General features: G+C 40.7%; 2 protein-coding genes across 4 annotated transcripts in view; one reads left to right on the forward strand and one right to left on the reverse strand.

The window, feature by feature from the left end:
* POLG2 (DNA polymerase gamma 2, accessory subunit) overlaps positions 1–13,497 on the forward strand; it is a 37,170-nt gene that overhangs the window by 19,443 nt on the left and 4,230 nt on the right. Inside the window, exon 10 of one of the 3 annotated variants that reach the window (XM_082373699.1) lies at positions 2,818–5,186. The exons of 1 other annotated variant lie outside the window; for it this stretch is intronic. In XM_082373699.1, the coding sequence (XP_082229825.1) occupies positions 2,818–3,001 (184 nt within the window). In that variant the 3' untranslated portion in view covers positions 3,002–5,186. Of the gene's footprint in view, positions 1–671; positions 2,205–2,817; positions 5,187–13,497 lie in introns of those variants that run through there. One more of the 3 variants, XM_082373701.1, reaches the window with a different exon arrangement.
* Positions 1–13,497, reverse strand: part of MILR1 (mast cell immunoglobulin like receptor 1) — a gene marked incomplete at its 5' end in the record, with an annotated part of 27,219 nt that continues 13,722 nt past the window's right edge. The window contains 6 exons of the mRNA XM_082373732.1: positions 1–370; positions 5,650–5,730; positions 6,145–6,213; positions 6,340–6,396; positions 6,927–7,016; positions 13,335–13,448. Of these exons, the coding sequence (XP_082229858.1) occupies positions 5,678–5,730; positions 6,145–6,213; positions 6,340–6,396; positions 6,927–7,016; positions 13,335–13,448 (383 nt within the window). The 3' untranslated portion in view covers positions 1–370; positions 5,650–5,677. The remainder of the gene's footprint in view (positions 371–5,649; positions 5,731–6,144; positions 6,214–6,339; positions 6,397–6,926; positions 7,017–13,334; positions 13,449–13,497) is intronic.

The following is a 13,497-nucleotide window of genomic DNA, read 5'->3' on the forward strand; positions in this document are numbered from 1 at the left end:
TTTGTCTTAAAATGTCTTTATTTCCCCCTCAGTCTTGATTAATATTTTGGCTAGTGTGGTAGCTATTTTGATTGGCTCTCTTAAGCCACATCATAACCCTTCTTCTGTTTGGTGGGGTCTGAAACCTGAAAAATTACAGTTCCTTTGCTGCCAGGGCATGGCTGTGAATATCTTCTACCAATTAGATGCATGTACATGGGACCTGGAAAGTAGAAGGGAGGTGATGGTTTCCACTGAAAAGCAAATGTCTCCAGTGGCATAACTCCACACTCCATTGGGCTCCAGTTTCTGGGTGAGGCAGTTGTGGCAGAGGCACCAGCGGTTAACAGTAGCAGCAGTAGTTTTCTGATCTCCAGATTGTAAGAAAAACCTACAGATAAATTATTAAAATCAAAAAGAGAATTTAGCAAGGTTGCTGGATATAAAGTCAACCAAGAAAAGCGATTGTGTTTCTGTATGTCCACAACATGAAATAAAAATACAATTTACCGGCCTTTCTTGCCTTCTGAGATGGCCCACACTCTGTCTGTGGAGTGTGTTTCTCTATAAATAAGTCCACTTCTTACCTGTCACTTTGTCTCTCACTGAATTCTTTCTGCGATGAGACATCAAGAACCTGAGCTTCATTAAGTCCTGAAACCAGGTGCTGACCCTTTATTCCCAACTTATAGCTAGTCCAACTCCCGCTCATCGTCAGCACCGCTGGGATGTCTTCTGTGCCATTTCTTTGCGAGAACTTTTTGGGCACTAACACCGGGTTGGGAGACTACCTTGGAACGGATAGCATCTAAAATCGTACTGAAACCCCCACCAGGTGGGAGAAGTTAACTCTATGCTGCCCACAAGCACATAGACCCCAGACCGGTTGAACCAGAAGGCTGATGATGCTAACTCCCACCTGCCTCCCCATCAACCAATCAGAAGAATGTCCACCAGCTGATCACGCCCTTCTCTTTGAACCATTACTGTAAAACTCCTCACTTCCCCCTCCAGGTTGGGACACACAGTTTTGAGGGCATGAGCCTGCTGTGGCCCCCTTTGCCTGGCAAAGCAATAAAGCTATTCTTTTCTACTTCACCCAAAAAAACAAAAACAAACAACAACCAAATAAAACCAATTTACCATAGCATCAGAATATCAAGTACTTAGGACTAAATCTAACAAAAGATGTGCAAGCTGTTTATGCAGAAAATGATAAAATGCTATTGAGAGAATTGAAGAAGACATAAACAAATGGTGAGATATTTGTAGTTTGGAAAACTCAATACTGTAAAAATGTTAATTCTCCCCAAATCTACAAATTCAATGCAGTATCAATCAAAATCCCTATTATGTTCATTTTTTCTTTAAGAAAATAGTAAGCTGAGTCTAAAATTTATACACAGATGCAAAAGGTCAAGAATAGCTAAGACATTCTTAAAAAGAACAAGGTGGGAAAATTGTTCTTCCAGTTATCAAGATGCATTTGAAAGCTGAGTATGACATTGACATAGGAGAGATAAGTAGAGCAATGAAACAGAATCCAGAGCCCAGAAAGAAACCCACATGTATATGGGCATTTGATTTGTGACAAAGGTGACAGTGCAGTTTAGTGGGGAAAGGACAGTCTTTTCAGTAGACAGTGCTGGAACAACAGAGTATATCCATGCGGGGGAGTGGAAACAAGTATGATGCTAATTTCACATCACAGAAACAATTCCAGGCGGATATAAACTGAAATAATGAAAGTAAACTAAAAAAGCCTTTAGTAGATAGTAGTATACGGTAATGCTTGTATGACCTCAAGTTGAAAAAATATTCATCTGGGCACACATCCACAAAAAAAACACTAACCATAAAGGACATGGCAGGACTTCCCTGGTGGCGCAGTGGTTAAGAATCCGCCTGCCAATGCAGGGGACACGGGTTCGAGCCCTGGTCCAGGAAGATCCTACATGCCGCGGAGCAACTAAGCCCGTGCACCACAACTACTGAGCCTGTGCTCTAGAGCCTGCGAGCCACAACTACTGAGCCCAAGTACCACAACTACTGAAGCCCGGGGGCCTAGAGCCCGTGCTCTGCAACAAGAGAAGCCACTGCAATGAGAAGCCCACGCACCACAACAAAGAGTAGCCCCCACTCACCACAACTAGAGAAAGCCCGTGCCCAGCAACAAAGACCCAAAGCAGCCAAAAATAAATATATAAATAAATAAATTTTAAAAAAGAAAAAGAACCAAAGGGAAACTTCTAGACATGAAAAAATTTAACTATTGAAATGAAAATTCAATAGATCCTCTTCCTCTTCCTTTTCTTCTTCTTCCCCTCTTAAACAATTCATGCAAAAGCCATGGGGGTGGGGCTCAACATCTGCTCATTGGGTAGGTACGGGCGGAAGCCACAGAAAGAGTTGGGTGAGGAGGGAGTTGTGAGGATAAGTACACTTGACACTTAACTGCCCATGGCAGTTATTATTATTGTCGTTATTATAGTTGTTACAAAGGAAATGTTGAGAGATGGCAGAGCAACCACCAGTCACATCCTCTGGGCTTCACCTCTGATTCCAGCTGCATCTGAGGCCTCACCCACTTTGTGCTGACAGCTTTCTTGCTTTAACTATACAATACATATCACTCCTTTTCTGCCCTGGGGCTTTCCAGTGCCCTGGGTGAGACGCCAATGGAAGTGCACTTGGAATGCCCACATGCACAGCCTAGAAGTGGGAGATGCATCACCTCCTGGGGCAGCCCTTAGTGGGGGATGGAAGCTGATGGGTAAAATGCTTCTCACTGTCAGTCCTCAAGTGGACAATTCTGAGAGACATTTTTTCACTCCGCAGACGGTTCCAGTGGGGTCAAGCGCCAGTTGCCCACAGCAATGCCCAGCTCAACCTTATACCTCATTCTGGCTTTTCCTCCAGTCCCTCACGCCTGTTCCCTAGTGTCCCTTCTGTTCCACACAAGGCCTTTTCTCAGGCTCTGCTTTCCAGGCTAGCTCAGGATAAGACTATCAGAAGGCCCTAGAAAGCAGCCCTGGGAAACGGAATTCCTCCCAGGATGAATGGCAATAAGGACTCTGTTGCCAGTGGTAAGGGGAGTGGTGATAATCCTTACATGCCATAGCTTCACAATTACTAAGACTTTCCCCTGCAGCGGGGAAGGGAGCAGAGGTAGATAATGAAGCACTAGGTTATGCAATAGTTCTAGCATTTGAAAGGCATGAGGCAATAGTAATTATATGGATTGTGGAGTTGGTTGGCTTCTACTAACTGCTTTAGAAGCTTTGCAAGAGAAAATGAGAGGCTGTCAATTCAGGGCATGCTGTGAAACCCAGGGGCATTCTGGACTTTGAGACCTCAGAAGGTCTTAATAGGGGACTTCCCTGGTGGTCCAGTGGGTAAGACTCCACACTCCCAATGCAGGGGGCCTGGGCTCGATCCCTGGTTGGGGAACTAGATCCTGCATGCATGCCACAACGAAGAAGCAACTAAGACCCAGTGCAGCCTGCATACATACATACATACATACATACATTAAAAAATAAGGTCTTAATAGGATCAAATCCAGTTACTGGTATGCTTATTAATTTGCTAGCCCCTCCCCACCCCTTTCCTTCTCTATTTCACTCTCCCTGGGCCCTCATATAAACAACCTGCACCAAGTCCTTGCCTAAGGCTCTGCTTCATGATTAAGATACGAAGAAGCTAACGGTGGCCAAGTCACTAAGTTTATAACCTCAAAGACTTAATGATTTCTAAGGGGAGCAGCCAATTAGTATGACTCAAGCTAAGCATGATCATACTATGAATAGCTAGTCATTTTTTTAGTTCTTACTTTGTGCCCAGCCCTGTTCCAAACCTTTTACATCCATTACCTGAGTTAATTCTCACAGCAGCTCCATGATGTAGGGATTATTTCTCTCTCTCCCCCTCCTCTCCCCCACCCTCTCAAATGAGGAAACTGAAGCCCAGAGAGTTTATGTAACTTACCCAGAGTCACACAATTAGCACAGGACTGAACCTGGATTCAGCTCAGTCTGACTCCACAGCCCCCACACTCTTAGCCTCTGTGATATACCGATTTCTTCCAAATAACAATATCAACAGAGAAAGGGGGGAAATTATGTTCATGAATGCTGCTTTAGGCAACAAAATCCTCAAATTCATCTGGACCTGTGTGCACAGTATCCCTTCCCACCCTGAAGATGCATTCCCACAGCCAGTGCTGCTGCTGTTCTTTGCTGGGATTTAAGTCCCAGTTCAACCACTTACCAAGCTAGGGATGACCCTGTGAAATTACCCCATTTAAGCCTAAATTTCCTTACCTGTAAAAGCAAGTTAATAATACTGGCCTTGTAGGTGTTCCACAGATTTAGTGTCTAATAGCTAATAGCTATGATTTTTCTAGTCAGAGGTCCATTGTTGGGAACAGAGAAAAAGAACAGAGCAGAAGAATTTTGGTCAAGTTATTTTGTTTGTCTGGAACCCAAGAAATGCCTCTTGGCTTTATTGGACTTGACTTATAACTCCTAGGATAAGAGATTCAAACCAGAAATAATTTTGTCCCCTGAAGTGGGCTGAATGGTGGCTCCCCAAAAAGATAAGTCCTAACTCCTGGAACCCGTGAATATCACCTTATTTGGAAAAAGGGTCTTTGCAGATGTAATTAATAAGTTAAGGATCTCAAGATGAGGTCAACCTGGATTGACCTAAATCTGCTGACCAGTGTCTTTAAAAGAGAAAGGCAGAGGGAGAGAAGGCCACGTGAAGATGAGGCAGAGATTGGAGAGGTGCTGCCACAAGCCAAGAAACACCAGGAGCCACCAGAAACTGGAAGCAGCAAGTGAGACTTCTCCCCCAGAGCTTTTGGAGGGAGCGCAGCCCTGCTGACACCTTGACTTTGGATTTCTGACCTCTGGAACTGTAAGAAAATACATTTCTATTGTTTTAAGCCACCAGTTTGTGGTAATTTGTTACAGCAGTCCTGGGAAACTAATCTACTTCTCTCTTCTCCCCCAAGTCAACTCTGCGCTGTTCTCTTGACAGAGAGCTGATGGGAAATGCAGCACATAAAGGCATGCCTTTGACATGACCTAAATCTTGATGACTGAGAAAGTCCATGGAAATCAATATAAATAATTTTGCAGGCTTCCAAAAGCTGAGAGCAAATTTTAATGGCAATGGATAATAAATGTGTACTTGTTGAGTAATCTTGCCTTCCTCCAATGGTGACTTCAGGTACCATTTTCTTCAGACACCTTTCCAAGGTCACCAGTTTTTGTTTTAGAATTTAGACATGGCTTTTGCTTTGTGTGTCTGCTTCTGAACCTTTAATGGGCATGGGGATGGGTAGATGATCGTTGTAATGCTTCCAGGATGCACTTATGAAGAGCACGGTGGTTGAACAATTATTCTTTATTAAGTGGTGTGGTCATGGGGGAAATGATCCATGCCTAAAAATAGCAAAAGCATTTAAAAACTGTCACTAGTCAGGATCCTATCTGACAAACCTGTTGTCTGATGACAGGATTGGATGTACCTGAAAGGGCCAAAGGAATAGTGTTTAAACATGAAAAACAGTGAGTCACTTTAGGTAACCAGGTGAAACCTTTTTAAGTGTCAGTCAAGTTTGCTTTTTCTTTATGTAAATCAGCTTTATAAAAAGCATCTTACCCTGAGATGTAGTTTCTATCTTTAAATCTCAGAAGATGAGTTCAGAATAGACATATCCAGTTTTACAATCATTACAGGTTTCTATAATATAAAAGAGAAAATAATTCAGTAAACTTAGAATATATATCCATAGAAGCTCTTAAAAAATTCTATTTTAATAGCTGGGTGGCCTGACAGAACCAAGTATTAACTTTTTTTTTTCCTGGACTATATTAAATGATTTATTCTTGAAAATTTTTTAGAAGTGCACCTGCATCCTTCTCTCTGGATTTTTTATATGATATTCTCCCCACCACATCCTTCTCTCCTCCCCATCTACCCATCTCCTGATGAAATTTGTTAGGAGCCGTGGTACTGATTGCTATTGGTTTCCTAGGGTATGCATGTTGCCCCCATTCATCCCATCCTTGGGTTCCTAAAGCCTGGGAGTATGGTGACCTCACAGAGACTACTGTCCCATTTCGATAACATCCCTCATCCCAAACTGTGGCTCACCCTGATCTCTCGGTGCCACCTCCTGGAACATGGGGGTGGCATAATGTATCTCCTGAGAGTATTCAGTCCCTGGGTAAAAGACAAGAAACAGAGTTATTGGGCCTATAATCCTAATCTCTGATCACTTGAGGGCAGTGGCTTGCCAGCTACCCTCACAATGTCATGTCACCTCTGGACTTTGCAGAGAGTACTTACCATCTTGGGCTTTGGAAACACATTGCCTTGGTTCTAAGCCTGGCACAAATTTCTCATCTGTACAATGGGAATGATATAAATTGGGAGTTAGTGGTGTTTGTACCAGACAGGGCGGGTAAATTGCTTAGCGCTGTGCCTGGCACATGGCTGGCCCTCAGTCAATGTTGGCTGGGATTGTTCTCATTGTTGGCCAAGGTCCTGGGTCTATTTACTATAAAGCAGCAAATGATGCCAGCTTTAAGAGGTGATCATCAAAGAGATTGGAACACAGTGTAGATCATTCTGAACTGATAGAAAAAAATCTCCAAGATACGTCGTTAAGTGAAAAAATCAAGGTGTAGAATGACATATCTATGACATGCTACCATTGCTACCATTTATTTAGATGCTAACATACACATAAAATATCTGTGGAAGGATTTTAAAAACTGGTTATTGCCCCTGGAAAGTGGGATAGGGTGTCGGGATGGGAGGGAGACACTATACTCTGCTTCTGCAATTTTTTACACATGTGTCTGTACGACCTTAAAAATTTTTTAAAGACAAAAACCCCAAACCAACCAAAATCGCCAACAAAGTTCTCTTACCTGCTTGATTTTTACAGATATTTGCATATGTTCCATCTTCCATGGGTGTATTTCCATAGACTCTGGGTGCATTATCTTTCATAGCTTTTCCTATATAAATTGGTGCAGAATCATTAAATTAAACTACTTCAGCCACAGGAGAGGAATTCCCCAGAGTTCTGAAAGAATGACCTGCTCCAGTGGCCTAAACTGTTGTCTATTAAAGGAAAACCATAGACTCAGCAAGGAGTCCATAGCATCTGCTTCTCTAAGGCAGGAACCCTGCTGATTTATTTTCTTGGCTCTGCAAATAACATCCTTTGCCTATCAGATTATGCTTGAGATGGCCAGAGACACCTTTTCTTTCCTTCGCTGAAAAGAATAGGCTGTAAAAAGCTTTGTAATATCTGCAAGAGATAGTAAATTACCCAGCTGAGTTCCATTTAGTCCTGGCCAGTACTCAAGAATATTAATTCCACTTTTGTAAGACTCTACGCTTTTTGTAGGAAGAGGAGACATGTTTTTTAAAAGTATGAGATGCAATAAATTTAAGAGGATTGAAATCATATCAAGCATCCTTTCTGATCACAACAGTATGAGACTAGAAATCACCTACAAGAAAAAAACTGCAAAAAACACAAACACATGGAGGATAAACAATATGCTACTAAACAACCAATGAGTCACTGAATTAATGAGGAAATAAAAAATATACCTGGAGACAAATGAAAATGGAAGCACAACCATCCAAAATCTAAGGGACCCAGCAAAAGCAGTTCTAAGAGAGAAGTTTATTGCAATACAATCCTAGCTCAGGAAACAAGAAAAATCATAAATAAACAACCTAACTTTACACCTAAAGGAAATAGAAAAAGAAGAAAAGTTAGTAGAAGGAAAGAAATAATAAAGATCAGAGCAGGAATAAGTGAAATAGAGACTAAAAGAAAACAATAGAAAAGATTGATGAAACTAAGAACTGGTTCTATGAAAAGCCAAACAAAATTGATACACCTTTAGCTAGGTTCATCAAGAAAATAGAGAGCTCAAATAAATAAAATCAGAAATGAAAGAAGTTAAAACTGACACCACAGAAATACAAAGGGCTATAAGAGATTACTACAAACAGTTATACACCAATAAAGTAGAAAGCCTAGAAGAAATGGATAAATTCCTAAAATGTACAATCTCCTAAGACTCAATCAGGAAGAAATAAAAAATATGAAGAGACCAATTACCATTCAATATGAAATTGAATCAGTAATCAAAAAACTCCCAACAAACAAAAGTCCCAGACCAGATGGCTTCACAGGTGAATTCTACAAAATGTTGAAGAGGAAGGAACACTTTCAAACTCATTCTATGAGGCCAGTATCACCCTGATATCAAAACCAGACAAAGACACCAGAGAAAAAGAAAATTACAGGCCAATATAACTGATGAACATAGATGCAAAAATTCTCAACAAAATATTAGCAAACCAAATTCAACAATATATTTAAAGGATCATACACCATGATCAAGTGAGATTTATCCCAGAGATACAAGGATGTTTCAATATCCGCAAATCAACGTGATACACCACATTAACAAATTGCATAACAATTATATGATCATCTCAATAGATGCACAAAAAGGTTTTGACAAAATTCAACATCAATTTATGGTAAAAACTGTCAACAAAGTAGGTATAGAGGGAACATACCTCAACATAATAAAGACCATATATAACAAGCCCACGGCTAACATTATACTCAGTAATGAAAAGCTGAAAGCATTTCCTCTAAGATCAGGAACAAGACAAGGATGCTCACTCTTGCCACTTTTATTGAAAATAGTATTGGTAGTCCTAGCCATAGCAATCAGACAAGAAGAAGAAAAAAAGGAATCCAAATTGGAAAGAAAAAAGTAAAACTCACTGTTTGCAGATGACATGATACTATATATAGAAAATCCTAAAGATGCCACCAAAGAATTAGAACTATTAGAACGAATAAATGAATTCAGTAAAGTTTCAGGATACAAAATTAATATACAGAAATCAGTTGCATTTCTATACACCAAAAATGAACTATCTGAAAGAGAAATTAAGAAAACAATCCTATTTGTAATTGCACCAAAAAGAATAAAATACCTAGGAATAAATCTAACCAAGGAGGTAAAAGACCTGTACTTGGAAAACTATAAGACACTGATGAAAGAAATTGAAGACAACACAAACAAATGGAAAGATATACCATGCTCACAGATTGGAAGAATTAATATTGTAAATGACTGTACTCCCCAAGGCAATCTACAGGTTCAGTGCAATCCCTGTCAAACTAGCAATGGGATTTTTCACAGAATTAGGACAAATAATTCTAACATTTGCATGGAAACACAAAAGACCTCAAATAGCCAAAACAACCCTGAGAAAGAACAAAGCTGGAGGTATCATGCTCTCTAATTTCAAACTGTACTACAGAGGTACAATAATCAAAGCAGTATGGGACTGGCACAAAAAACAGACACATAGGGCTTCCCTCGTGGCGCAGTGGTTGAGAATCTGCCTGCCAATGCAGGGGACACGGGTTCGAGCCCTGGTCTGGGGAGATCCCACATGCCACGGAGCAACTAAGCCCGTGAGCCACAACTACTGAGCCTGCGCGTCTGGAGCCTGTGCTCCGCAACAAGAGAGGCCGCGATAGTGATAGGCCCGCGCACCGCGATGAAGAGTGGCCCCCGCTTGCCGCAACTGGAGAAAGCCCTCACACAGAAACGAAGACCCAACACAGCCATAAATAAATAAATAAATAAATAAAATATTTTAAAAAATACTTTAAAAAAAAAAACAAAAAACAGACACATAGATCAATGAAACAGACTAGAGTGCCCAGAAATGAACCCATGCTTATATGGTCAATTAATTTACAACAAAGGAGGTAAGAATATACAATTGGGAACAACAACACAGTAAATGGCATCGGGAAAACTGGACAGCCACATGCAAAAGAATCAACTGGCCTACTTTCTCACACCATCTACAAAAATAAACTCAAAATGGATTAAAGACCTAAATGTAAGATCTGAAACCATAAAACACCCAGAAGAAAACATAGGTAGTATGCTCTTTGACATTGCTCTTAGCAATATTTTTTTTGGCTCTGTCTCCTCAGGCAAGGGAAGCAAAAGCAAAAATAAACAAATGGGACTACATCAGACTTGCACAGTGAAGGAGATTATCAACAAAACAGAAAGGCAGCCTACTGAATGGGAGAAGATATTTGCAAATGATATATCTGATAAGGGGTTAATATCCAAAATGTACAAAGAACTCATACAACTCAACATCAGAAAACCAAACCCAATTTAAAAACAGGCAGGGACTTCCCTGGTGGCCCAGTGGGTAAGACTGTGCTCCCAATGCAGGGGGCCTGGGTTCGATCCCTGATGGGGAACTAGATCCTGCGTGCATGCCGCAACTAAGAGTTCGCATGCCACAACTAAGAGTCCGCATGCTGCAACTAAAAGATCCTGCATGCCGCAACTAAGACCTGCTGTGGCCAAAAACAAACAAATAAATAAATAAATATTTTTAAAAAAATTACCCCATTAAAAAAAATAAAAAGTAAAAACAGGCAGTGGAACTGTATAGACATTTTCCAAAGAGGACATACAGATGGCCAACAGGCACATGAAAAGATGCTCAACATCACTAAATCATCAGGGAAATGCAAATGAAAACCACAATGAGATATCACCTCACACCGGTCAGAATGGCTACCATCAAAAAGATAACTAACAAGTGTTGGCAAGGATGTGGAGTAAAGGAAACCCTCATGCACTGTTGGTGGGAATGTAAATTGCTGCAGCCAATATGGAAAACAGTATGGAGGTTTCTCAAAAAATTAAAAATATGATCCAGCAATTCCACTTCTGGATATTTTTCTGAAGAAAACAAAACACTAATTTTAAAAGATATATGCACTCCTGTATTCATTACAGCATTATTTACAACAAACAGCCAAGCTATGGAAGCAATCTAAGTGTCTGTTGATAGATGAATGGATAAAGAAGATGTGGTATGTGGTACACACACATGCACACACTCACACACACACAATGGAATATTACTCAGCCATAATGAAGAATGAAATCTTGCCACTTGTGACAACATAGACGCGCCTAGAGGGTATTATGCTAAGTGAAATGAGTCAGAGAAAGACAATACCGTATGATTTCACTTATTTGTGGAATCTGGAAAACAAAACAAGTGAACAAACATAACAAAAAACAGACACATAGATACAGAGAACAAACAGGTGGTTGCCACAGAGGTGGGGGGGTGAATGAAACAAGTGAGAGAGATTAAGAAGTACAAACTTCAAGTTACAAAATAAATGTCAGGGACTTCCCTGGTGGTGCAGTGGTTAAGACTCTGTGCTCCCAATTCAGGGGGCCCGGGTTTGATCCCTGGTCAGGGAACTAGATCCCACATGCATGCCACAACTACGAGTTTGCATGCCACAACTAAGGAGCCCATGTGCCGCAACTAAGGAGCCCAGGTACCACAACTAAGGAGTCCGCCTGCTGCAACTAAGACCCAGTGCAACCAAAATAAATAAATATATACAAAATAAATGAGTCACAGGGATGAAATGTACAGCATGGGAAATATAGTCAATAATATTGTAATAGCTTTGTAACGAGACTTATCATGGTGGTCATTTTGTAATGTATAGAAATTCGAAGCACTCTGTTGTGCACCTGAAACTAACATAGTGTTGTAGGTTAATTATACTTCAATCTTAAAAATGCTTTACATTACAAAAAACAAAAATTTTTTAATGTATGAGATGTATACATTTTGACATCTGTTTTCAAGTTTCCTGTCAACTGAGTCCTGGATTTCCGTGCATTAGGACTTTAGAGATGGAAGAAGGCCAAGAGCCTAACATGTATCACTTAGTTCTCTCCCCAGGTCTGACAGTATCTCCCATGGCCCCATTTTACAGGTCAGAACGCTGAGGCTCAGGCAGGTGAAGGAGCCCATGCCCCGAAGCTCACTGGCAGGTGTCGGTCCTGAGACACAAACTGTCTTTTGTGTAAATCTCAATATTCCTCCGTAGTCGTGTGCCAAATGAAAAGGCCACTTTGAAATCTTAACTAGAGGTCATAAGACGTGAATTATGAAAAGTAGTAAATGGGGTTTAATGCAGTGCTTAAGGTGGGGCAGAGAGAATGAGGCTCTTTTTTGTCTTCATGTACTGAGCTTCCTCCGAGTGGCAGACCCAGTGAGGACACTGACAACTACAAAGCAAAGCTCTGGCAGTCTGAACCCACTACATCATTTGCAGGCTTTGTGCAAAATGAAAATGTGGGGCCTCTTGTTTAAAAATTATTGAGATTTGTACACCCACGTTCAAAGCAGCACTACTCACAATAGCCAAAAGGTGGAAGCGATACAAGAGTTCATTGATGGGTGAACGGATAAACAAAGTGTTTGTGTGTGTGTGTGTGTGTGTATGTACACATATGTGCGTGTGTGTGTATATATATGTGTATATATGTATATGTGTGTATATATATATATATATATATAAAATGGAATATTATTAGCTTTTAAAATGAAGGAAAAAAAATTTTTTTGGCCGCACCGCATGGCTTGTGGGATCTTAGTTCCCTGACCACAGATCAAACCCGTGCTCCCTGCAGTGGAAGCCTGGAGTTTTAACCCCTGAACCTCCAGGGAAGTCCTGAAATGAAGGAAATTCTGACACGTATACAACAGGGATGAACCTTGAGGACATTGTGCTAAATGAAATAAGCCAGTTACAAAAGGACAAATACTGTATGATTCCATTTATATGCGATTTCTAAAGTAGTCAAATTCATAGACAGAAAGTAGAATGGTGTTTGCCAGGGGCTGGGAGGAGAGAGAAGTGAATGGGGAGTTACTGTTTAATGGGTACAGAGTTTCAGTTTTGCAAGATGAAAAAGTGGATGGCTGGTGTTGGTTGCACAGGACTGTGAATGTACTTAATGCCACTGAGTGTATACTTAACAATGGCCAACAGGGTAAATTTTATTGTTATGCATATTTTACCACAATTTAAAAATAATATTAAAAAAATTTTTAATGTATTACAATTTTCAAGACAGTGACAACGGAGCATTAAACTGTCTCCTTAGCACGGGGCCCTGTGTGACTGCACAGGTCACACACCCACAAGCAGTCTAAATAGGGAAGTCTTTACTAGAGAAAAGAGAACTGTGCTACATGTGAACCGTTCAGGAAGTCCTTCATTACCTTCTCCTTTTGCATCTTTTCCTTCTCTTCTCATTTTCTTCACATCCCATTTCTGATTCCCCTTTCCCTTCCTCCTTGCCCTCACCCTGCTGTCTGTATCCAAAACCCAGGGAAAACAATGGCAAAGCTCCTAAGGAACTTACTTGCTTTGTACTTTGGTAGCATCCAAAATGCCAGAATTAGGATTATTACTATTAGCACCAGAAGCAGAAACCCCAGAAGCAGTAGCTGCAGGCAGGAAGGACAGCTCTCTCCTCCTGGAAGAAGACAGCATTCACTGGTCACTGCACAGCCTTCTTTTCCAAT

This window comes from Balaenoptera borealis (genome assembly GCF_965194805.1).
Source record: "Balaenoptera borealis genome assembly, chromosome: 20".
In the NCBI taxonomy this organism is placed as follows: domain Eukaryota; kingdom Metazoa; phylum Chordata; class Mammalia; order Artiodactyla; family Balaenopteridae; genus Balaenoptera; species Balaenoptera borealis.